Source organism: Apodemus sylvaticus, chromosome 5, assembly GCF_947179515.1.
Source record: "Apodemus sylvaticus chromosome 5, mApoSyl1.1, whole genome shotgun sequence".
NCBI lineage: Eukaryota > Metazoa > Chordata > Mammalia > Rodentia > Muridae > Apodemus > Apodemus sylvaticus.
The window spans coordinates 6010567-6034546 of NC_067476.1; the positions used below are offsets into that span (position 1 = coordinate 6010567).

The 23980-nt window shown below is 50.7% G+C and overlaps 4 protein-coding genes across 9 annotated transcripts in view; 2 read left to right on the plus strand and 2 right to left on the minus strand.

The window, feature by feature from the left end:
• Window positions 1-2853, minus strand: LOC127685107 (surfeit locus protein 1). Of its 5 annotated transcripts, none has more exons than XM_052181924.1 (9): window positions 2683-2853; window positions 2430-2481; window positions 2069-2205; window positions 1906-1988; window positions 1161-1352; window positions 663-735; window positions 409-571; window positions 211-292; window positions 1-136 (listed from the first exon to the last, which is right to left on the minus strand). In XM_052181924.1, the coding sequence occupies exons 1-9, from the start codon at window positions 2851-2853 to the stop codon at window positions 67-69; spliced, it is 1023 nt and encodes a 340-aa protein (XP_052037884.1). In that variant the 3' UTR covers window positions 1-66. The 5 variants fall into 5 exon arrangements, with proteins under 5 accessions (XP_052037884.1, XP_052037885.1, XP_052037886.1 ...); XM_052181925.1 differs by having other exon boundaries at window positions 380-571; XM_052181926.1 differs by having other exon boundaries at window positions 2069-2225; window positions 2683-2782.
• Window positions 2837-8196, plus strand: Surf2 (surfeit 2). Of its 2 annotated transcripts, none has more exons than XM_052181930.1 (6): window positions 2837-2929; window positions 3131-3285; window positions 3829-3932; window positions 5198-5380; window positions 5513-5676; window positions 6117-8196. In XM_052181930.1, exons 1-6 carry the CDS (start codon window positions 2852-2854, stop codon window positions 6201-6203), a joined length of 771 nt encoding a protein of 256 aa, XP_052037890.1. In that variant the 5' UTR covers window positions 2837-2851; the 3' UTR covers window positions 6204-8196. The 2 variants fall into 2 exon arrangements, with proteins under 2 accessions (XP_052037890.1, XP_052037891.1); XM_052181931.1 differs by having other exon boundaries at window positions 6120-8196.
• Window positions 7237-19693, minus strand: Surf4 (surfeit 4). Its single transcript, XM_052181929.1, has 6 exons — window positions 19510-19693; window positions 13003-13189; window positions 12034-12110; window positions 11388-11431; window positions 10583-10769; window positions 7237-8583 (listed from the first exon to the last, which is right to left on the minus strand). Exons 1-6 carry the CDS (start codon window positions 19555-19557, stop codon window positions 8317-8319), a joined length of 810 nt encoding a protein of 269 aa, XP_052037889.1. The 5' UTR covers window positions 19558-19693; the 3' UTR covers window positions 7237-8316.
• Stkld1 (serine/threonine kinase like domain containing 1) overlaps window positions 19556-23980 on the plus strand; it is a 19729-nt gene continuing 15304 nt past the window's right edge. Inside the window, exons 1-4 of the mRNA XM_052184684.1 lie at window positions 19556-19830; window positions 20661-20686; window positions 20871-20989; window positions 21466-21552. Of these exons, the coding sequence (XP_052040644.1) occupies window positions 19556-19830; window positions 20661-20686; window positions 20871-20989; window positions 21466-21552 (507 nt within the window). The remainder of the gene's footprint in view (window positions 19831-20660; window positions 20687-20870; window positions 20990-21465; window positions 21553-23980) is intronic.

Genomic DNA, 23980 nt, shown 5'->3' on the forward strand with positions numbered 1-23980 from the left:
TGGCTTTTACATATGAAAATCTTTATTTTGTGGTTGTTGGGAACGGGTTCATTAACTTCACGCACCTCACACACCTGGTGCTCTTCGTACAAACTTTTGGAACCACAAATATAATGTGGCTGCACATAGTCCATACCTGTGGTTGAAAGAAATTAGTCAGCCTACACAGTGCATGTGTGGAGGGGGGGAACATGAGGCAGCAGGACTGACCAGGTGATGATGTACTGCATGTGTTCATTCCGAAGAGTTACTCTTGTCTGACCTCCAATGGGTCCTCCAGGGGTCGTGCTCTCTGTGGAGACAATAGTCACTCCTGTCAGACCCCCTGCTAATGAGATGGGCCTGTCAGGAAGAAGGGGAGGTAGGACAGTGTCCACACCATCCAATAGCAAGCTGACCACAACATACGGAAGTCTGCATCAATGAAGATGGGGTCTGCTCCTGTTATCTTGGCCATAGCTTCCAGATCTCGATAATACCAGTGATTTTTTTCTGGATTATTCTCTGGAACAAAAGGCTTCCTGTTTTCTGTCAGCCTCACTATGCCAACTAGGTCTACTTCTCCCAGAACCTACAGAGAAAGCAGGGTTATGTGTCTCCATACAGAAATTCTATATGGAGACAAGGTTATTTATTTCCCCGAGCTGAAGAGTCAACTTTACCTGGCCTTTCTGCCTGGTCTCAGGATTCACTTTCTTCCTGGGAACGAACCCTCTATTAACCAGGATGGTGACTCTGGATCAATAATAAAAGCATTCCTTTGGGTGAGGAAGAGTTCCGGTACAGACGTCACTAACAGTCACTGTAGCATCTGCCCACTGCGTATATAAATGGTTTAGTTTTCTGTGGGTTTGGCCTTCATTGCTAAGGCTCAGTGATTCAAACCCTAGCAATGAACTTAATGCACTGGAGAGATGGTTAAGAGCACTGGCTGCTCTTCCAGAGGTCCTAAGTTCAAATCCCAGCAACCACATGGTGGCTCACAACCATCTGTAATGGAATCTGACACCCTCAGTGTGCTGAAGACAGCTGCCGTGTACTCTCATACATTTTTTAAAAAGGTTGCTTAATGTTGGAGATCTTGGAACTTTTCAGGCCATTGGGTCTCATGGATTCCCTAGGGTGAGGGACACTGACAGGCTCGGCCACAGACTACTCACCCCAAGTCAGAGCAATGGAGAGGAGTGACTACATGGGCCCCACTTTCGGTTGAGGAGGACATTCTGCCAGCCTCACGGGCCTCTCGGACAGGGTCCACCATGGTCCGAGGCATTATGTACAGCTCTTTGGAGTGATCAAAATGCCCCCTGACCTTCACTGGCCTATACTCCAAGTCTTTGAGTTCCATTGGGCTAAAAGGAGAAAAGAGGAAGGGCTGTGGGTAACCCAGGCTTGTCAGAATCGGTCCATTAAGCACAAAGAGTAAGAAAAGATCAGCGAGGATCGTCAGACAGGTTATGTCCTCCACAGGGGTGATCAGCAACCGCTAACACCAATCAACAACAGTAACAGACATCCGTGATAACCAGAGGCCAGTTCTTCCGAGGGAAGTGTGGGTTTCTATATGGCTTCTTAATATACACTATTGAGTCCAAACTCCACTTGTTACATGCCCTAAAAGACAAAACTTTAAAATTCAAGAGGGGAGTACAATAAACATGTTTTAAAAACTACAACGAACTGTTACCACTATGGAAGATCCTTTGAGACCTGAAACGAGAGATCTAGCACCAAAAATAAATCTTTTCTATTTATGTCCTATGCCCAACTTCATAAAGGCAGTCAGCAGCCAGTTTAGCGGGAATCGGGGTTCCCACCAAAAGTACGAAAAATTACACCAAACAGAAGCCAGCGCCCCGCTGCCGCGCCTTCAGTGGGATGGATAGAGGGGGCAGCCACACTCACTCTGCAGGTAGAGGGATGGGCTCAGCCATGACTCGAGACTCTAATTCTGCAATAACTTTCAGCTTCCATTTCCGACGCTGGACCTACAGAAACAACATGAGCTCAGCAGGTTACTAGCGGGGTTCTAGGCTCAGAGCCACCCAAATTCGACCCCACTCTTCACCTGCCAAGTCCCCAGGCCAAAAGCAGTAGCAGGGATTAAAAGCAGGAACCACTGGAGAAAAGAGTCGTCGTCCTCTGCTTTAGCGGCGGCTGTTTCTGCAGTAGAACTGCAACACCTGCGTGGCCTACAGACCATCCCTGGAGGGAGGTTTACAACACTGGCATGGGGTCAGAAGCCCTAAAACAAACAGAACTGGATGGCCAATTCCTCGAGAGGTCCGGCTATACCCCCGAGAATATATGGCAAAGGTGGCAATTGCCAGCACCTGTGCCCAACCCTCTCCAGTACAATACACCCTGTAAGCCACTGCGGGCAGAAAAGAAAGGTGCATCAACCGCACCCAGGTCTGCGCCCTTCTCACCTGAGCGGACAGAAAACCCAAAGACGCTCCTCCTGACAGCACGGATCGGGGCCTGCGGGGACCAGACAGGCCGAAGGGCTAAATCCAGGGACCTCACGCCTGCCAAGCGCAGGCACCTGACTCGGTCCTACCCAGCCCCTTCAACTTCGATCTATGGCGTCTTGGGCAGGGTCCTCCCAGGCACCGCTCCACTCCGGGCCCGGCCTTCCCGGTCCCTCTTCTTGGGCAGGATCTTCTCTAAACCCCCGCTTACCGGCCCCGCGTAGGCCCATTGCGGCGAGCGCGTCATCTGTCGCCGTAGCACAGCCAAAGCCATCACAGCAGCCATCTTTGAACACTTCCGGGACGGAGAAATCTGCTTCCTTCCGGGACGGCGCTCTGCCTCACGTGGTGGCTGCGGCGTCAGATGGGCATCTCCGATCATGGACGAACCGAGCTCTGATGTGCTTGCATTCCTGCGCCAGCATCCCAGCTTGAGACTGCTGCCGGACACAAACAAGGTCGGAAGAGAACCGTGAAGGGGAAGAGTAGGGCCAGGAAGGAACGAGACCTGGGAGGGAGCGGAACCTCGGAGGACCGTGGCCGGAAAGGAGCGGGGACCAGGGAGTATTGTGCCTGGAAAGCAGTGGGACCTGGGAGGACCGTGTAGGGAAGGGGCGGAGCTGGCGAGAACCACCTTCTGACCTGAGGTTCATCTACAGGTTCGCTGCTCCCTAACTGGCCATGAGCTGCCCTGTCGCCTGTCGGAACTCCAGGTCTACACCCGCGGCAAGAAGTACCAGCGGCTGTCAAGTGCCTTCTCTAACTTCGATTACACAGCATTTGAGCCACACATTGTGCCCAGCACAAAGAATCGGTACGCATTTGGCCAGCCAGCGCCTAGGTGCCCCTGCTCAGAGCGTGTGGGGGCCTCCCACTGTGGCACTTTTATCAGGAGACAGGGCTTGTGGCCCTTGCATATAGTTCCCTGAAGCCAGGCTGGGCAGTGCCAGTTTCACTGATTGGGGGTCCTATCTATTGTTATGTGGTTGCCCTGTCTGGCACCCCAAGCATGCACCATGGAGCAGTGTGAAACTGCAGTTTCTTGGATGACAGTCTGGGTCCTTGATCCCAGATACTGAGTGGAATTGTTTGAGAAGCTGATTTGAAAGTAAAGCCAGTGTAGCTTGGTTGACCTGGAACTCACTATGTAGACCAGACTGATCTCAAAGCCTGCCTCTGCCACCTGAGTGCTGGAGTTAAAGGCCACCATGCCCTTTTCAAAGTCCAGACATTGAGACTAAATGCAGAGCATCCCCAGCAGATCTGCATTTGTTTGCAGCATGCAGCCATGGTGGAGCGCACAAGTCTGGGTGCTTGGTGTGCACTGCCCCTCCATACCTACCTGTTTGCCCTGTAGGCACCAACTGTTCTGCAAACTCACCCTGAGGCACATCAACAAGTCCCCAGAACATGTGCTGAGGCACACCCAGGGCCGGAGGTATCAAAGAGCTCTTCATCAATGTAAGTCACCCCTAGAAGCTCAGGCCTTAAGATCCATGCCCCCTGGTCCTAAAAAGGCCAGAAAGGTGCCTTGGCCATCATTGATTCTTTATTGTAGGTGGGAAGGGGTGCTGTGGCAGCCTGACATTCCAGAGCAGGGGCAACCCCAGCACAGCTCCCAGGGTGAGGCTGCAGTGCTCATCACAGGACAGATCATAGTCATCTGACACTGCAGGAGAGCCCTGAGGACTGGTCTTGGGAGCAGGATGGGAGCAGGATTGGTGCAGACAGTCCTGTAGGCTCCAGAAGATGAGGGGTCTTGCAGCTAAAGGGTTGTAGCTTGAGCAGGAAAGAGAACTTGCAGAGAGCATTTGTTGGGTATAGCCAGGGGTAGGAGGGCATCCTAAGCGACTGAGAGTGGAGACTCCTGTGGTTATTTTAACTTCCAGGTGGGTTAGGGAGGGAGGATGGTGCCAGGCCAGGAGAGTTGAAAGAGGTGGCGGCTTGAGCATGAGGGAGATGAAGGCCTCCCATCCATGCCACCACAGGAAGAAAGGGACTGAGATTAGGGAACTCAGATGGAGTAACTAGGCAGGGAGAATGGAGGGTGGGGGTTTGCAGAGGCCGGGGATGAGTGGGAGGCTTCAGGGACTGCCCTGCCCTAACAGGCAGATTTCAGTCAGAAGGATGGGAAAGGAAGGAGTCAGCAGACTCTCTGCTGGTGCAGCATAGCCAGCTCCTCCCACACATGGAGGAGCTCCTAGATTTGGCCCCTGGGCTGCACTGACCAGTGGCAAGCTAAGGATGTGCCTTTGTTAGCTCTGTCATCTGCTGTGTTTTGACAGGGAGGTACTGTACAGGAATTCCCATGAGAGAATTATGAAGCTATACCAAAGAGCTGAGACGGAGCCAAAACGCAGTGAGGCCATTTAGAGCGGTGAGCTGGTTACTGTGGCTAATTGGCCTGCTGAGAGCACTAGGAGACCACAATAAGATGAAGTAGGAAAGACTGGAGATAGCAGAGCAGTTAGTTCTATCAGATGCCAGGCCCCAGTCAGACTGGCATTCTATGAGCAATGATGATTAGAGCTGGTATCTCTCCTATGAGATCTCTCCTCATTCCTGCTCCAAGTTCAGAAGGGGTGAAGCCAGACAGTTTCCCACAGCCTTTGGTTGCCCATCCCTTTCTGGTAGGATAAAGGAATAGAAAACCCTGGCACAATACAACCCATAACTTAGCTGTGCAACAAGTAGGTACCAGTGTAATGTGCTTGCTAATCTCCTAGATGAAGAATGTCAGAAACAAGGTGTGGAGTATGTTCCTGCCTGCCTTCTACACAAGAGGAAGAGGAGGGAGGACCCGATGAATGGTGACGAACTCCCAGGCCAGAGAACAGGTTTCTGGGAGCCAACTTCCAGTGACGAGGGAGGCGCCTTAAGTGACGACAGCATGACAGACCTATATCCACGTAAGAAGGCACAGCCCAATCCCTGCCCCCACCCCCACCCCCCACCCCCGTGTGTCTCCTGCTAGGTATCTATCTTGTGATCCTGCTGTTAGCCTCTATGGCGCAGCCCAGCCAAGTGTACGTTCCTTCCAGCTGAGCTGTTCACTAAGAGGGAACTGGGCAAACCTGAGAATAGTGACACTCCTGAAGACTTCCTGACAGACCAACTGGATGAGGAGCCAAAGAATTCAGAAGAGAACAACAAAGAGAGAGGAGAGGCCAACGTGGGCCACAGGAGGGGCCGTAAGCTGAGGAAGGTGAGCTGTGGGCTGCTGAAGGTAGGGTCTACCAGGCCGGACTGAGTGAGGCTGGACTGAGTGCTCCCCGTGCTTTTAGCAAATTCTGCAAGTGTACTTTGAGGTAGCAGCCTATAAATATGGAAGCCAAGCCACTTCAGAAGGTCTGCAGGAGTAAGTCCTGACTGCTCTGAGCTGAGGTGCCCCCCCCAACCCCACAACACAGGATTCAGGGACTTAGCTGCTGGGCACCACTCCCTCTCTATGGGGTAGGAGTGAGGATTCTGTCAGAGAGAAGCAGAGTAGGCAAAGTCTGTAGTCAACTGTGCCGCCCTCTCCCGGGCTCCACACTGACCCAGCAATAGAAGTGTTGAGAAAGCAGACTGCTCTTCAGACTTAGACACACAGTGCCTTCCCTATGAACCTGCAGAGGCCCTGGTCAGCACTGTCTACTTTCACAGAAGCAGCTCACCTCCGTGACCAAGAAGTTCAAGAGCCATCATCACAAGCCCAAGAACTTCAGTTCCTTTAAGCAGCTGGGGAGATGAAACCTGCAAAAAAAGCCTTTGGGTGTCCTTGGAACTGGCCATCGATGTCCTGACATTGACTGTTGTCCGGAGTAGGCCTGGAGGTTCTGTTCAGAAGGTGGCAGCAGCAGGGACTTAAGATTCCTCCCCACGCATGGCTCTCTCTGTAGCGTTCAGTGACCCTGGTGTACGGAGCTCACTGTAGCACCCTGAAGCCTAGCCTGCTCCCAACCCTAGCTGGTCACCACATAGGATCACAGTACATACCACAAATGCCATTATTTATTTTGATGTTTCCAAAGATCAAAACATTTTCAAACACAACTAAGATATAAAATACAGCATAAAAATGAGGTTTATACCTATTCCCACATAAAGCTAAAGCATTTTCAGAAAACTTTTGCCAAACCAGTATGTATTATCATTTTTCTCCCACCCCACGTGTAGCCCACAGGAGGCTGGTAAATGGGCCGGGTACCCTTGGCATGAGGGCTCCCACCCGAGGCAGAGCCCACGGGAGGCTGACCAAAGGGCTGGGTCCCCATGGGATGGGGGCTCCCACCCGAGGCAGAGCCCACGGGAGGCTGATCAAAGGGCTGGGTCCCCTTGGGCTGGAGGCTCCTGCTGCACGGCATGCATTTGCCTCCCAGGGTAATGTGGGTGTGCCCCACTGCAGGTGGCTGTGCACTGAGGCAGCTCTGTGGTAAAGAAATAGCATGGCCTGGGCCACTGCTGGGACTCACTTGGGAGGAACAGGCAGGCCATAAGGCTGCAGTGGAACGTGGACTAGGTGTTGAGAAGGTGGATTCAGACTGCAGAGCCAGTGAGGCAAGGAACTGACCCAAGGTGACTCAGAACAAAGTCCTGCCCACCCAGCTCTGCCCCCACGGGTGAAGTAAGCTGTCAGCTTCCCTCCAGGGGTTCTAAGCCTGTCTGTTCCCTCCAACAGAGCTGGGAGAGAGCCAGGAGGAACCCAAGTACCCTTACGGCACTACCATGCAGATGAGCAAGACCAGAGCATTAGACGCCCCACCCTCCCCAAAGAGACACGGTGTAAGGCAATGTTAGAAAACTTTAAATACAGCACTGACATCAAATTGGTAAGGCATCACAAATTGTAAAAAGTATCTTGGCTGCATCCAGCAGAGCAAGTTGACAAAAATCTGAGCAAGCAACAGCCTCAGGGAAATGGTGGCATCAGGGCTGTCGAAGGGGTAAGCTCAGCCTGGAACAGGGAGTTAAGCTAGGGGGTTGGGGGAGCACAACCTGTGGAGTTCAGGCCTTGCTCTGAGAAGGTCAAGTGTGAGGTAACTGGGTTGAGCCTGGGTGTTGAGTACTGGGACTCCTCCCTTCTGGGCCCCATGGCATCGCTGTTCCCCAGGCTGGTTCCATGGTGGTTGTGGGCCATCCCGTGAGCAGCCTGCTCTCCTGCCCTTTCCACCACCAAGCTTGACGGATAGCAGCTTTCTAAGAACTTCTGCCGCTTACCCCATCCCATTCCTGCTTGGAGCCATGAAAACTCCCAGGGTACCTTTCACCCAGTAAACAGCATCTAGCTAGCTAACATCAAGGACTTGGGCCAGCAGTAGCACCCACCTTTCCAATACTGTACTGTTCTCTTGACTTGGTTTCTCTAACATCTTCACTGATCCTATAAATATAGGGGCAGAAGCAACGCTGGAGCCACTGGTAGAATTCTGAACTGGAGGCTTAACCATTTGGTGTTTGGCTGGACCATCCTAAGTCATTTAGTAGTTTGAGCTAAGGATGTAAACTCATAACTAAGAAGGGAAACTGCTTTGAATGATAAAAATACAGCTCAGTACGACTTGAAGTCCCCCCAAAGGAACTCAGAGACAGGAGGAATGAGGCCACAGCCAACCACACTGTCTTCTCTAAGCCTTGGCTAAGGAGTGACCATCCAGCTGGCCAGCCCTGGACAGTCAGACTCCAGACTATTCCCAAAGATTTTACCTCCAATTTTCAGGTGTCTGCAAATAAAGTTCTCAAAACATCTGTGCCTTTACCAAGGGAGGGGAAGGGAAAAGGACACATAAATGCTGGCAGTTTGTCTCTCCCCTGAGCCCGTCCAGGGCCTTGGGCCTCAGCCAGGGAGGGGAGGGATCTGTGTCTGTTACCACTCTTTCTTCTTCTCGTCCATGGAGACACCCCCTGGGCCAAGAGCCACCACCAGGAGCAGGCCTCCAATCACTGACATGGTCTGGAAGAAGTCATATTTCAGGAAGTCATGCATGGGTTTATAGACCGGGATTGTCCAGAAAGCGTTGAAATACACGTTGATGGCAAACAGCCAGACGACGAGAGTCAGAGCTGCCAGCTTGGTTTTAAAACCAATGGCTACTAAGATCATCAGAGCTGTGCCCACAATGTTCTGGACAATCTGCAGATTCAAAAAGAAAAGACATTCAGACTAAACATCAGAAAGAAAGCTGTGCACACTTATATCTGAGCCAGCCTCACATAACTTTCACCAGGACTTAGTGAGAGTTGGAAACTGTGGGCAGAGGGAACACACAAACCCTGAAATGTTGCGGGAGACAGAATCAATACAGAGTATACAAAAAGAGTTCTATATTAAAGATACTATGGCTTTGCGTGTACTCTGAAAAGTTCCCGAAATCCTATCAGTGGGGTTTGCCAGTTAAGACTTTGATGAGTCGTTAGGCCATAACGAGGTGGCTTGCTTCCCAGACTCGCTGTGGGATACGCTCTTCTTTTGGTAATATAGAGAGTCCTTACCACAAGGCAGGACTTCCCTACCGCCAGAAGCACAAACTGAGTCAGGTACCATTCTGTATGAAAACTCATGTCAAGAAGTATGGCTGGGCTGGAGAGATGGTTCAGTGGTTAAGAGCACTGACTGTTCTTCCTGAGGACCCAGGTTCAAATCCTAGCACCCAAATAGCAGCTCACAACTGTAACTCTAAGACCTGAGTGACACCCTCACATATATAGAGGCAAAACAACAATGGACATAAAGGTATTTTTAAAAAAGAAGCTTGCTAAAGAAGCGCCTGACTGGAATGGAGTAACAGTCAGACTTGGAGGCATCTAGAGAGGCACACTGTCAGGAGTGTGGCAGCGAAGGCCACTCTGGGAAGAGCTGAGAAGGTGAAAAAGGAAAGACGGGGACTTCACTGGTGGTGTTTAATGGCCTTGGCTACCAGCCTGGTGAGTATAAACAGTAAACATGAAACAAGGATTTATAGAGCAGAGCAAAGGCCATTCTTGTTGGAAAACTGCAATGAAGGCCAGGCTACCACATACTTTTAATCTCGAACTCTGAGTTCAAGACCAGCCTGGTCTATAGACTCGAGTTCCAGTACAGCCAAGGTTACATAGAGGAACCCTGTCTTGGGAAAAAAACAAAAGAAAACAAAACAAAAAAACAAAAGGAAGAAAGCTGCACTCAGCTCAGCACCCCTGTGCCCAGGCCTAGGTCCTTGCAGAATGGAGAACATGTATCTGGCAGAAGAAACTTAGCAGCAGCAAAGCATTTAGGCTCACATGTAGCTACTTTGGATTCTGACTGCTAATAGCGAAACAAGGGTGCAAAGACTGAATTCCTAACAAGAGAAATGTGGAAACATGTACAAGTTCTCTGGCCACGTGGTAGAGAAGGAAAAATGGCTTTTCAGGGTCTATGTAACCCAGACTAACCTTGAACTTAAAATCTTGCCTCTGCCTCCTGGGCACAGGTCTGTGCCACATCTGGCCAACCAACAATAAAAAAATAAAAATTAGTATATAAGTTTGTATTTGTGCTTGTGTGGAAGAGCAGAGACCAGAAGAGAGTACTGAGTATCCTCCAGATACTCCTTTTCGGAGCAGGATCTCTTCTGAACCGTAAGCTCATCTCAGGCAGGGTAGAAGGAGCAATCCAAGTCCTCCTCCTGCCTCGGATCCCCACAAAGGCCTTTTACAGGCATTTGCTGGATGCCTAGTTACTCTCATGCTAAGATTTGAATTATAGTCCTTATGACTGCAGAGAAATCACTCTTAGCCAGTGAGCCACCTCTCAGCCCCCAAGGACTGTATTTCAGTGTGAAAGGGTTGGGGAAGAATAGCAACAGCTGCAGTGCTACCCTGGTAGGCTCTATACTGTACCTGAGCTCAGTTCATCTTCACCCACCTACCCACCCACTCATGCTGGGTATGCTTCCCAACAATGCCTTTCTGCCAGCTCTGCTTCTCCATGTGATATATAGAAACCAGAATGTACTGGCCCACAGTGTGGACTGAACTCTGAAGAAGTCAGAAGTCTGCAGAGGGCACTGGCCTCTCTCCCTAGCAGAGCTGGACCAGCTCATTTACAAGCATGAGCCAGTCTCCTCAGGCTGTGCTGAGCCCCAGCTATGCCAACAGGTTCGGGTACTCACTGAAAAGAAGCTGGCATCAAAGTGAAGGAGGGTCATGAACATCAGGACCAGCAGGACCCTTCCTCCAAGCTGCATGTACTGCTTGGGGGAGCTCTCACGCATGGTTGGGACACCAGCAAACATGCTCTTCCCTTCTGAGCGGGATTCTGCCAAAAGCAGCAGCAAACCTCCTCCTAAAGCCAGGTTCCTAAGGAACAGAAACATCAGCTAGAATCACCAGGTGTCTGGCATGGACACACCAAGGCCCACCCTTTCCCTAAAACAAACCACCCGAGTGGGACCAGGCCAAATTGAGTACAAAGGACCAGCCTCAAGCTGAACCACCAGGGGCTCCTTGGATGTACATGGACCCAAGCTCTGCTCTCCACACACTTCCGCTCACACACCCATGCAATATGGGGCTGGAAGACAGGACCCTTCATACCAAGATTCCAACTGTGCTGTGGGGGGAAATACTCTGCTGTGCCCTCTAGGAGCCTGTTTCTCAGAGGCACAGTGGGAACTATAGAGGATAGCACTAGCCAACAGGTGCTCAGGAGAGGGCCAAGGATTTTTATCTTTTTTTGGTTTTATTTTTTTCTGTTTGTTTTTGTTTTTGGAGACAGGCCACCGCCCGGCTTGTTTTTTTATTTTTCAAGACAGTGTTTTTCTGTGTAACCCTGCTGTCCTGGAACTCACTCTGTAGACCAGGCTGGCCTCGAACTCAGAAATCCACCTGCCTCTGCCTCCCAAATGCTGGGATTAAAGGTGTGCACCACCATTGCTGGACTGGACTCTATATTCTTACCACCCAAAATGTACCTACCTCATCAGAAACTTCAGGTCCCACAAAATGCTGTAGGCAATTGTCTAAAAGAAGAGAGAAATAATTGAATCAGCATTTCACACCAGTATCTATAGATATCACAACAGCATGAGGTAGACTGTCCAAATGAATAAGAATATAATATACCCAAAATTATTTGAGACACGGAGGGTAGATCGGTAGGACCACTTGGCTCAGTGTGTCGACCAGAGCACAGTGTGCCCACTAGGCCTCTCTATCAGAGTTGTGCTATGATGAGCACAGAGTGACTGCAAGACCAGCAGTACAGATTGTTCTCCTCCTCAACTAGGCTGTTCTGAGAAAGTAGACATCCTTATTTGTCTAATGCCGTGACTCCCGGCTCACACAGCTCTGGCCTGTGTCTCTGCCACACAGGTTCAGGGAAAAGGGAAGGATGGCTCAGTACCTATTGCTAGCTCCTGCTTGGGGCCATCTGCTCCAAAACCCTACATAGGAAAGAAGACTAGCCACTTCTCCAAAAGGAAAAGTCCTGGACAGCCAGATACACAGGAGGGCTCAAGGGGTAGACGCTGGACCCAATACATAGCTCCACCAAAGCAAAGCAAAGGGAGACCTACCCCATACCCCATGTACCCAAAGTGAGAACCACTAAGTGACTGTGTACCTGCAGTGCGATGATTCCAAACAGCCCAAAGCAGGCATACTGCACGAAGTTCCTGCTCAGCACCAAAACACAGCCAGCTAGAAAGAGGACAGAATTAGGGGCTACCATGTGTCCAACAAGACGCCTTTATTCCAATGCTGCTGAGCTGTTGCACCCCAAGCAAAGCACCTTCCCAGAGCTTTGATGCCAAGCGGGCTGTGCCCTGAAGGCTGCCCAGCTTCTGAAGAACACAAGTCCAGACCACACTCTGCTGGAGAGAGCTGCAGCCCCTTGTGCCAGGGACGACACGTGCAGGGCTGACTGCTCGTCTATGGAGCACATCCATCAGTGATTGAAAGTACAAGACCTTTCTCACCTCCTGACATGCAAGGGCAAGCAAGCTGCCACCAGAAGATATGCTTTCAGAAAACCAGTGTGAGCCCAGATGCCCTGATTTTGTGAGGACTAAACCTTCGGTCCTTTCTGGATACCATCTGACTTCCTAACTGCCCAGGCTCTAGCTTCTTACAATTAGAAGCAAAGACTGCGTCCACCTTCTTGTTTGTTTATAGACAGTCTCACTATATCATTTCATTATATAGGCCAGATAGTTGGTCGTGAACTCAAAGAGAAAGCCTCTACCTGCCTCTACCTCCCAAATGCTGTCACTAAAGGTGTGAGCCACCACACCAGGCTTATGTCCAATCTTTACAACACGTTTAAAGAAATTAGTGCAAGGGGACTGGGTATGAACCATCCATCCAAAAGCTCACAGAACCAAACCGTGGCTGGCATGTTTCACGCCCGGGGCTGTAATCTCAGCTAAGAAGCTCTTAAGTGTTTGTCACATTAGCCTTCAGCCCAGGAAGGGGCACTCGGACCTCAAATGGACACATAGCTTCTCAATGGCCAACAACCACAGTGTGGGGGTATCATTCAAGGGAACAGGATGCTCCAGAAGTATACTAGAGAGGCTTCAGAGCCACTTACTCAACTGTCCCAGCAGGTTGAGGAACACGAAGGATGAGGCCAACAGGTAGCCACAGCTCCAGGTGCTGTCAATATAGTCACGCTGCTCACTCCACTGGAACCACATGCGGATGCCATCCTCCAGGAAGGTGCTAATCAGGCAGAGGCGTGCCACATGAGGCAGGTACTGCTTGGTGACTCTTAGGAACTGTGGGACCACAGAACACACTGGTGAGGTGGCTGCAACCTCATCATGTGGACAACAGGTCAGAGGAGACAAGGCAGCTCTCTGAAGAGAGGTTCAGCAGGCCCTGTGCCTTGCCAGGGCAGATTGCCGGACCTGCTTTAGATGTTCCCCTCTTAAGTCTAGACACATGATGATCAACACTTAGTCTCAGAATCAAAGACAAATCTGGCACAGGACCATAAGGCGATATCTAGTACTATCTACCAGTTGTACTGCACCTCCACAACTATCTGTGTAGCAGTCCTGGATGTCCTGGAACTCACTTTGTAAACCAGGCTGGCCTCGAGCTCAGAAATCCGCCTGCCTCTGCCTCCCAAGTGCTGGGATTAAAGGCGAGCGCCACCACCACCCAGCTCTCCACAACTATCAAAAGAGAAATACAAGACACACCCTTCATATGAGGCACATTAACAAGTGGGAGACACAGACACCATCTGAAAGGCTCTCAGGATCTCTCCAGCCTAAGGATTCTCATACCTCAGCCCCCTCACTTCCAGGGCCATCCTCAGCACTGGTCGGAGAGCATCAGCAGAGCACCCCTAACGCCTACCCTCGAGATGCCACAAACAGCATTTCCAATTGTGGCACCAAAACAAATCCCTGTATTATTCTACCCTTTCCCACCCCAACAAAAATCTCTCCGGAAAGTTCAATAACCTACGGGGTAACTGTGGTACAGACTAACAGATGTGCTATGGGCTGGAAAGAAAGCACGGAGATGTTCTTCCCACAGTCTGTATGACCTAAAGCAAGGTAAAAACTGCCAAATATGAGAGACCAGCAATGACTGCAGTGAAACTCAAGTGCCAATCACCAGCAAAGGGCAGTTCTGAACAGTACGCCATGGCTCCCTTCTGTCCCTGTGCAGATGACAGTTGATGGCTTGATTAGACCAGCATACCCTACTGGAGCTAGGTGCAAACGCCACGCAGGTGGACTCCATACTTTTCTCATACCACACTTCAGAGCTGAGAGGCAAGCTGAAAGAAATCCAAAGATATCATGGAGGCCTAGAAGAAAGATCAAAGAGCTCCCATGGACTGACGTGTCAAGAAGAGTCTAAAGTGCAGAGTCTGACCCCACCAGGGCAGCGGGGAGAACATGGGCTGTGCAGGCCCTCCCAGGGCTGACTAAACCTCCAGTTGGACTAGGTGAGGATGTACATAAGGGTATTCCCGAATTCTCAGCACTTTACAAAGCTACCATCTCCAGTGCAGAGCGCCTGGGCATCCCATGGAGTGGTGTCTGGGCTTGGCTTGGTCGGCAATGCAGACAAGCTCAGTCTGGGGCAGGGAACAGGAAGGTACAGCACTGACGCCCACATCCTTCAGACACAGCCTGTGACCCTGGTGTGTATGTGCATGCGCTTCCTCAGCCCTACTGGAGAGAGGGCAGAAGCCACACTGACATCACCACAGAGACTAGCCAGCAGCCCCGAAGTCAGAGCACAGACTCTCAGGGCACATGTTTTCACCCTTCAGTCCTTGTCTAATCCTAGCCAGCAATGTGCTCAAGGCATGGTAAGCCAGTTACTTTTAGGGGTGGGAGAGGTTGCTATCTTCCAACAAGTAAGGACCATACAATTACTGGCTGCTAAGATTCCTTCCTAACTTTCTTAGTCAAAAAAAATCTGTAATTAAAAAAGATGTGCTTTAAAACAAGAAAAATAGGCATGATGACACAATGCCTATGATGTCAGCTTCTTGGGAGGCTGAGGCAGGAAGTTCACTTGAGCCTATTATTTCAAGACCATGTTTGGCAACATAGAGACCCAGTCTCATAACGAACACAAAAGGAAAAGAGGTGCAAATATGCTTGAGTTTTAGGGCCCTGGTTGAGAATACACATACTGCATTCTGTTAGGTGGGGGGACAAGTGACACCACTCACCATCCCAGTTTCTACGTCATGGTCCTATGTCCTAGAAATAGCCAGCAGTGATGCAATCACCAATATTCTATGAAAATAAAGACCACCACCATGGACCTCAGGGCACTCTCAAGAAATGGCCCTCATATTGTCAGGTACCCAAACTAAGCTGTGCAGACCACAGGAAGGTGTGGACTCTCAGGCAGCCACAGACACTGGAGATGTTCTGACTTGTTTCCAAATGAGAACTGTTCCCCAACACAATTACACTGGGGCTGCGCCCACTGGATGAACAAACCGCCCAGCCTTGCTGCAATCTACTCCTCCCTCAAAGAAGCTCACCACAGATGCTCAACTGCTACAAACACAATCTAGCACAATCCACTAGATGTAGTTAAAATACCCCGACAAGTCTGCTACTCTTAATTGGAGTGTCTGGGTCAAGAGGATTAAAGAGTAGAAGACAGTAATGGAGGGAGAGAGAAGCCACACCTCCCTTCCCTTCCATAGCAGCAAGGCTGGCAGACTGATGCAGTGTAGTATATGCTGAACTAAGCACATCAGTCAAGTATCTATCAAGTGGGCGCAGGGCACCAGTCAAAAGCCCTCCTTTGATGGGCATCTGAACACAGGAAAAAAGCCAAGTTTAACAACAAAGACAGATCCTTCACAAGCATCTTGTTCACAGCTCCTGGCTCACACCATGCTATTGCAAAGGGTTCCCACAGCCACATCCCCACTGTGCTTGCAGGCCACTGCCACTACTCTAGCTCGTGCTGGCCGTGAATACCAAGAAATTCCATAACCACTGTTCTCATTGCAGAGCCTGGAAAAAACAGTAGTGGATGCTACGAGGAAAGCTTGCAGGAAGTCAGTCAAGTCAACCCACTGAAAAATAGGCTTCTCATACTAGGCAGTGAAGCACCCCAGTAGCATAAGAAATGAGAAGAGTGACTAGAGAAAAGGCTCCGCAGTGAAGAGCTCAGAGGACCCAAGTTTGGTTCCCAGCACCAAGCTCACACTCATCTGTAACTCCAATTCCTGGGATCTGATGCCCTCAAGGTTCTGGCCTCTCTGGGCATCAGGTATGCAAGTGGTACACAGACAAACATGTGGGTGAAATGAGGAAGGCTTGAGTCTATCTCAGTGTTATCATCTGCAAGGACTGAGGGGATGTAGGATATAATCCTATCTGTCCTCAGATAGAGTCATGAAACAGGTGCAGATCCCACAGGAGTGCTGCTGCCACTGTGCAGAACAGAAGTACCAACCACCTCTGTGTGTTCAGGACAAAAATGGATCTAAGGTAGATTAGTCTAAGGAAATGGCAGGCTAGATTTCCTGCCTGGGTGGACCCTGTTCAAAGACCCAAAGCCCAGGAAGAGAGCAGCAACAGGCAGGCAGGGCCACCTCAACAGTATGGTGGCTAATCTGACTCTAGGATCCTCAGCAAGTATCTACCAAACACTTTGGCTAGGTCTCCAACGCATCATAGTGTAGGACCTGCAAGACCACCTTCCTTTTCTAAAACTCAAGCACCGACTAGAAGCCAGTCTGTGAAGACTAGCCCTCACCTTCCAGTACTAACTGATCTCCAGTGTCTCTACCTCACTTCTCCAGAAGGGGGCACTGTCCAACCTCCAGTCCAGACAAGCAAGCAGAGAAGTGAGTCAGCTTCCCAATCCTTAAGGTAGAGGTACAAGATGACAAAGCACTGAAGAAGGGAAGGCTCAGGGCCCTGGGACAGCAGACCCTACCCAGGCCGCACCAAGCCCACTCTAGCACTCCTTGGTCTACTTCTGCCACTCTTCTTTTTTCTTGTTTTTTTCCAAACAGGATTTTTCTGTGTAGCCCTTGCTGTTCTGGAACTTACTCTCTAGACCAGGCTGACCTCGAACTCAGAGATACGCCTGTCCCCCAAGTACTAAGATTAAAGGCTTGCACCACCACTGCCTGTAGTTCTGCCAGGATATCACACAAAGTAAGGCCCCTGCAGCTTTCTTGTCACCCTGGTAACAGCCATCAGGCAGAATCCATTAAGCCCTAATGGTCCTGGTTCCGGATGTGAATTCACTTGGAAGCTACTCTACAATCTGTGAGGCTTGAGTCAAGTAGCAGCCGCAGGACACAGGCATGACTTAGAGGTCCTGGCTCGTTCTCACTTGGTTTCTGATGGCTTCTGAAGGTCTACCTCCTGCATATCAGCACTTTCTTCAGGGCCTGGTTTCCTGGGAGCAAGAGGACATCATCGTTGGCTGCCAAAGGGCAAGGAGCTTGATGCCAGGTCAGAGATGTAGCTCACAGAAACATGAGAGCAGGATCCCAGCAGGATCTATCCCACAGCAACAGCCTCCACCACATTAAAGAAAAGACTGTAATTCTACCAACATGGGAGAATGCTGACTTCTAGGTAACAAGCCCAGGACTGTGAAGATAATGACAAACTTCTCTGTGGCCCTGGGAAGATGGAGCCTTGATGGCCAGCCTCACAGAAAGGTAGGTGCCCAGTTAACGGCTCAGTGATCTCATCACTGTCAGAAACACTTTTACAGGTCTCATATGAGGAGCCCGACTTTCCAGGAAAATCTGTTTTTGCAAACTCATTTCTACTCTTGTTGTCTAAAGACATGGACTGTGACACCATCTGACAACACCTTAAAGGTAACACTCCACTTTCTACCACATTAGATCCTTTCATTCAGAAAGCTGGACTATCAGCAACTTCCTCATTGACAAATTTGTTTTCAAGAGTGCGGATGACTATCCAGTACAAAAGCGCCTAGGACTGGTCACACTGAGGCCACTGGACGGTTCCCTGATGCCTGCTCACAAACACAGAAGGTCCTGACACTGGTTCACAAGAGCAGGAGTCACATCTCGGAAGGTCCTGTGGTACCCTCTGCTATCTTCCAGGTGGACTCTGAGGCGAATCCCTGCCAGAAGGAACCTTCATTGGGATTTAGGTTTTAAACAGCAGGCCATCTGCAGTACTGGCATCTTTCCACTGATATGTAGCTGAAATCTGACTCCAGACCTGATGCCCTGGACACCAAGCAGTAGGAGACCCAGGGTTTCTTCCTGGGTGATTGATGGACACTGGCAAGTCCAGGAGCCCAAACCAGTTACTTAGTAGAAGTGGATACCGTATTCCCCACAAAAGCCTGTCCAGTCTTAAGATACCGTATTCCCCATAAAAGCCTGTCCAGCCTCAAGATTTGGCTTCCTTCACTTAAATCAAAACAAAGTACATGGAGAACTTCATAAAAGATGAACTCTTCCTCTGGTTGAAATCTACCATTTGATAGTTGGCAGCCTCTTGGAGATATTTCATCTGGGTCGGGTTGTGAAATCCACTTGCAAAATGGAGGGTTTTCCAGCTGAAGATCCTGAGGTGAGCAGCTCACAAACTTCCCTTGGCTATGAAGCCATCTTCTTAGAGAGCTGCTACTCAGGGAGATAAAACTGGGTCACTGAGAATTATGTCAATGAAACCCATCACATGAGGAAAACCTTGGTCCTTGAGAACTTTTATGTCTTTGTGACAGATACAATTTTAAAATTATGTATTTAATGCAAAATCGTGACATTAGAAACTTTTCCAAAAGGGGTAAAAATGCCTTTTAAAAAAGATCAGCTCACAGGAAAATGGTTCAACAGAACCGAAGGAGACCATGGGAGGTGATACCCCTCAAAAGGACAGGTAGAGACGCTCATTTGAAGATGCTCACACACACCCAAGCGCCTTCCAGTACTCTAGGCCACAAAATGCCTCCTTGTATCACCGACAGCCACGATCTCACTGAGTGGACCAAAACAGGCTGGCGGGTGGGCCCCGGCAACATTCACCCTACAGGGCTAGTTCGGGTTATATTATTACTTCGCAGACTTAACGGGGCAATTTCAGAAGTCAAAGCCTCACACTCACACAACTCCCACCCCATCCGTGTCGAACTTAATTTTAAACAGTGGCCCCACCTGCACCTCTCTCCGGCTCTAACCCTGCCCAGCTAGTCGCTCGGGCCCAGACTCATCCCAGGCCTTCCCTGCGGTTCACATGCCACCTGTACACTAGGGAAGGCGAGCCAGGGGACAAGCTCCTCTCCACGGCAGCGTGGACCCAGATCGGGCAACCGGAGCAGAGTCCACGCAAAGGAGGGAGGGACAGCACGGTCCTGGGCAGAGGGCGGAGGGGCCACGCAGCGGGGCGCACAGTACCCCCTTCCCCAGGGGTCCCCGAGGAGCCGCCGCGGTTCAGAGGGCAGAGGGCACAGAGCAGCACCGTGGGCCCTGGGAGCCTCCCTGGCCGCCCCGCCACCCTGCCTCCCCCCGGATTTCTCCGTAGAGCTCGGCAGGACGGCGAGGGCGGGCGTCCGTGCGGCCGGGATGGCCAGCGGGCTGTGGGGCAGGCCGCACCTGGTCGGCGAAGTCCTCGGCCGTGCCCATCAGGTCGTTCTGTCCCATGGCGGCGGCGGAAGGCTCAGCTGGCAGGTCTCGGGTGCTCGCGCCTGCTGCGGCCTCCACAGGAAGTACCCGGCGGCCGGCCTCGCTGAGCCGCGGCTGCTCTAGCGGCTGCCACGTAGGCCAAGCCTTAAAGGGGCCGCGCCTCCCGCCGCGCCCCGCCCCGCCTGCCGCGCGCCCTCACGCTCCGGACCCCGCCCGCCACGCTCGAGGAGCCTGGCGCCGGCGCACCGCCCTTCGCGAACAGGCCCCGCCTCCGCCGCACGCCCTTCACAGGTAGACCCCGCCCCCACGCTCTAGGCCCCGCCCCCACCCCTACCCTCACCAAGCAGCACGTCCCGCCCACCGTGCTGGTGGACTTCCTGCCACCTGTGTCTCCGGCCCCGTAACACTTGAGGCCCCGCCCTCCACCCTACCAACACACCGGGCCCCGCCCTTCGTCCCCGTAAGCGGCGCCCTAGTCTCCGTGGCTTCTTTAAGGGGCATAGGGCGAGTACGCCATGTAAATGCCAAAGTGCTAAGCAGACACGCCCCGGATTGAGGGTTATGGAAGTCAGGTGGTGGAGGGGCTGAGGAGGTGGGATGGGCACGCGGAGCAGTCACTACCGAGCATGCTTAAACGAGGGTTCGACTACCGGCCTGGCTCGAGGGTTTAGCCCCGCAGTGGGATGGTGAGGCGGTGTCTCCACGAGATACCATGGAAAAATATCAGGTGCTGAGATGCCCCCACAACCAAGGCCCAGGGTCCGTGGGCAGCGGGACAGGTCTGAGGACCACAGAGCCAGGCCCAGCCTCCATCACAGGTTGACCCCATGATCCCCGCAAGTTTCCTCCTTCGAGTCCTCCCTGGGCCTCAGTTTTCCTCTTTAAAATGATGACCAATCCCCAGTCTGACCTCTGGTTGGAGAATGGTGCTCGTGTCTTTCCCCCGTCCCTTCGTCCCTTCCCTCCATGTATGGGAGACTTTAAAGGCAGAACACGGTACAGAAAACATGAGTGGGTGGGGTTTTTTTCAATTGCTTTTTTCCTGACATGTCAGCCTCATTAATTGTTAGACTCAGCTTATAAATGCTTCACTTTCGCGTATTGGCTTCTCTCTTTTCCAGTATTCTCCGAGAGAAGGCTGACATGTGTTAGCCAAGCAAATGCACTTCTGATGGCCAGAAATGTTTAAATAATGAATTTTAAAAAAACCCAACTGCTCACTAGCCTAGGCTGAGCTCCAAAGACTCCCTATATTCCCTGTATTCTATCCTTCCTGTGCTGCCTACATATCTTGTCCCCTTCCCCACGCTGACTGCGGCTTCCGTATTCAGGCCGCAGTCACTTCTACCGGATAGCACTGATCTTGCAGCGTTCAGGCTTGCAAACCAGTTCTGAAGGTGTGGCTTCAAACATGAGCTCTGGCTCAGACCCCAGAGTCCCACAGCCACAGGCAAGGACCTTGCTCCCTAGGCCTCAATATCTCTCAAGTAAATTGTAGGGAGCACCAATGCAGGTTACAGAGAATGGCTGGGAAGTATTTCATTCAGCACTGAGCCCTAGAGGAAGCTGTGACTGCAGTGGTTACACCAATTACAGGGCCTTCTTTGGATGTTCGTTTTGGAGAAGGGTAGTGGGTGGGGTGTCACTGGGATTAGGAACCACTTATACCCCCTGTTCCCCAGGGAACTTCCTCTTACCTGTCAGGCTTGGGGACAGTCATGAGGCTGTACAATAAGGGTTTCAGAATGGGTGTCAAGGGAAATTGGCCCCACCCTGGAGGGCTTCTCAGTCCATCACCTACAGCCTTTTCCTCTACAGCAAAATTGAGAGGAGATGCCATCTTGGGGGCCCAGTGTGGAAGCATCAGGTGTAGGAAATACAGAATAATGTGCACTTTCTCAAAGTCTCTCTCTTCCTTGAGGGTAGATTTTTCAAGAGCTGAGACCTGGCGCCTTAGGGGTAAACCTGGTAGTGGAAGAACTGGAAACAGAAACCAAGTTCTTGATAAAACAGGTATGGTGCAAAGCCCTGTGAGCCGTGGGGTACAGTTCTGTAACAGTGACTCTCCCAAACCCAAGCTCACAATCTCAGGTTACAGAGGTCCCTCAGACTCCCAGAAATCCCTAGGCAAGCCCCGTGGAGGCAAGCTGTAGCCTGCGACTTCCTGGAGTTCCCTTATTCCGCACACTCTGGTGAGAGGAAATGTTAAGTCTCACTCCACTGAACCCATCAACCCTGCCAACCCAGAACAAAATTCCCAGTCTCATAGCCGAAGATGGTGAGACTCAGGTTTCCTATCCTCACCTAGGTTGCAGATTCTCAGAGGACTGGAATTTGATAAGGGTGCAGGGCACTGGTCTTACCAAAAGGGAATGGGGCAAAGGGTGAGCACCAGGCACATAACTAGCACAGCTGGGGGGAGGGGGGCAGGTTCAAAAGAGTACACTAGAAAGGAGTACTACTTTACTTGTCCCTTGTACACCTGCCTCTGGGGTGCTGAACTCCCAGCAGCCTCAGCCCAGGGGCTTGGGCCTGGAATGTTTTATCTACCCCTATCACCAAGTAGCTGTGCAGTCAGATCCCTTGTGTCACAGGTCAGCAGCCAGAGTGGCTGCCTGTCTTCTATACAGTTGAAGGAGGGGTTGTTATTTTTGTCTTGGTGGTGGTAGTGGTGGTGTTTTGTTGTTTAAAGGTAGCCACACCAGGCATGCACTCAGCATTTGGGAGGAAGGCGAGGAAAGCTGAAATTCAAGACCAGCTTGTGCTACGCAGTAAAACCTTGTCTCAGCAAGCAAACCCAAGCAAAACTAGCCATTGGGGCTTTCTGAATAAAAATTAGGTGATGGGTTACAGGCAGGAGTCTGTGTGACTTTCCGGTCTCTTGTGTTTGTAGGAACGGTTCTGTAGGGGGATGACAGTGGCATGTCTCCTGTTATCACCACAGCGTCCTCCTCTCCTGTCTGACAGTTGTGTCTCCTCCCAACTGGCTTCATGTGCTGTAGTTGGCCCAACCTGTCCAATCATGGGGATTTAGTTCAATTTGTCTTTCCAACATAAGCAAGTGCAATAAATATCTTCTGGGGGGGGTGGATTTTGGGGTTTTTTTTCGAGACAGGGTTTCTCTGTGTAGTCCTGGCTGTCCTGAAACTCACTCTGTAGACCAGACTGGCCTCAAACTCAGAAATCTTCCTGTTTCTGCCTCCCAAGTGCTGGGATCACAGTCGTGCGCCACCACTGCCCGGCAGATAAATATCTTTAGAGATCTTTTCAGTGTCTTCCTCCCTTTAAGCATATATAACTTCCTTAGGAAGAAATTCCATGGAGTAGGACTTGAGGAGATAGTGAAAGACTTTTCTCTGTTTGCTTGCTTGCTTGCTTGCTTGCTTGCTTGCTTGCTTGCTTGCTTGCTTGTTTGGAGGGCCTCTCTATGTAGTCCTGGCTGTCCTAGAACTCAATATGTAGACCAAACTGGCTTCAAACTCAGAGATCCCTCTTCCTGCTTCTTCCTCCAGAGCGCTGGAACTAAAAGCATGCCGTATTATACCACTGAGCTACATCCTGTCCCACATTTCTGTTCAACCTGCCCCCCCCCCCCCCCCCGTGCCCTTTTTTTGTTTGTTTGGGGTTTTTTTTGGTTTTGGTTCTGGTTTTGGTTTTTGGTTTGGTTTGAATTTTTTTAGGCAGGATTTCTCTGTGTAGCCCTGGCTGTCCTGGAACTCACTCTGTAGACAAGGCTGGCCTCAAACTCAGAAATCCACCTGCCTCTGCCTCTCAAGTGCTGGGATCAAAGGCATGTGCCACCACCGCCCGGCTTCTTCTTCTTCTTCTTCTTCTTCTTCTTCTTCTTCTTCTTCTTCTTCTTCTTCTTTTGGTTTTTTTTTTTTGTTGTTTTTTTGTTTTGTTTTTTGTTGTTGTTGTTGTTGTTTGGTTTTTGTTTTTTCAATTTATTCTTTGTTGTTATTTTAGAATAAGTTGTTTTGTTTTGGTTTTTTTATAAGTCCAGGGAGGCTGCAAGCTCATAGAGAACCTACCTCTACATGGTAAGCACTGGGATTATAAAGACAAGCCACCATGAACAATGAAGGATTTTTCTACATTTGGCTGATTTTCCTATAAATGGTTTGGTGGCAATGAAGATACTGGTGTTGGAGGTGACAGTTGATGTGGTGCTAGTGGTGCTAGTGCTGGTAATGTTGTGTTGCAAGATATTTCCTATCCATTCACATTGAGGCAGTGAGAGGCCAGTGATTGGAGAGGAGAGAGGAGGAGGAGCTAAGGGAAGGGAGGGGCAGAAGGGTGGGTCCGGTCGAGCAGGGCATTATCCAGATGGCTTCAGATGTATTTCTGGTGTTTCGGAGAGGTTAGAAATATTGGGATAAGACTTTATCATTGTAAAATGGCATTATGAAATCGGGAGTTTCTTATACATAAATATATTTGG

Excerpts from the sequence above, each read along its gene's own strand:
- LOC127685107 (XM_052181924.1), bottom strand. The coding sequence starts at position 2,853 with ATGATCGGAGATGCCCATCTGACGCCGCAGCCACCACGTGAGGCAGAG. Across the intron at positions 2,482-2,682 it reads AATGGGCCTACGCGGGGCCG|GCCCCGATCCGTGCTGTCAG; the intron begins GTAAGCGGGGGT and ends TGGTCCCCGCAG. Across the intron at positions 1,989-2,068 it reads TTGGCCTGGGGACTTGGCAG|GTCCAGCGTCGGAAATGGAA; the intron begins GTGAAGAGTGGG and ends TTGTTTCTGTAG.
- Surf2 (XM_052181930.1), top strand. The coding sequence starts at position 2,852 with ATGGACGAACCGAGCTCTGATGTGCTTGCATTCCTGCGCCAGCATCCC. Across the intron at positions 3,286-3,828 it reads GTGCCCAGCACAAAGAATCG|GCACCAACTGTTCTGCAAAC; the intron begins GTACGCATTTGG and ends TTTGCCCTGTAG. Across the intron at positions 3,933-5,197 it reads TCAAAGAGCTCTTCATCAAT|ATGAAGAATGTCAGAAACAA; the intron begins GTAAGTCACCCC and ends CTAATCTCCTAG.
- Surf4 (XM_052181929.1), bottom strand. The coding sequence starts at position 19,557 with ATGGGACAGAACGACCTGATGGGCACGGCCGAGGACTTCGCCGACCAG. Across the intron at positions 13,190-19,509 it reads CCGAGGACTTCGCCGACCAG|TTCCTAAGAGTCACCAAGCA; the intron begins GTGCGGCCTGCC and ends GTGGTCCCACAG. Across the intron at positions 11,432-12,033 it reads TTGGAATCATCGCACTGCAG|ACAATTGCCTACAGCATTTT; the intron begins GTACACAGTCAC and ends CTCTTCTTTTAG.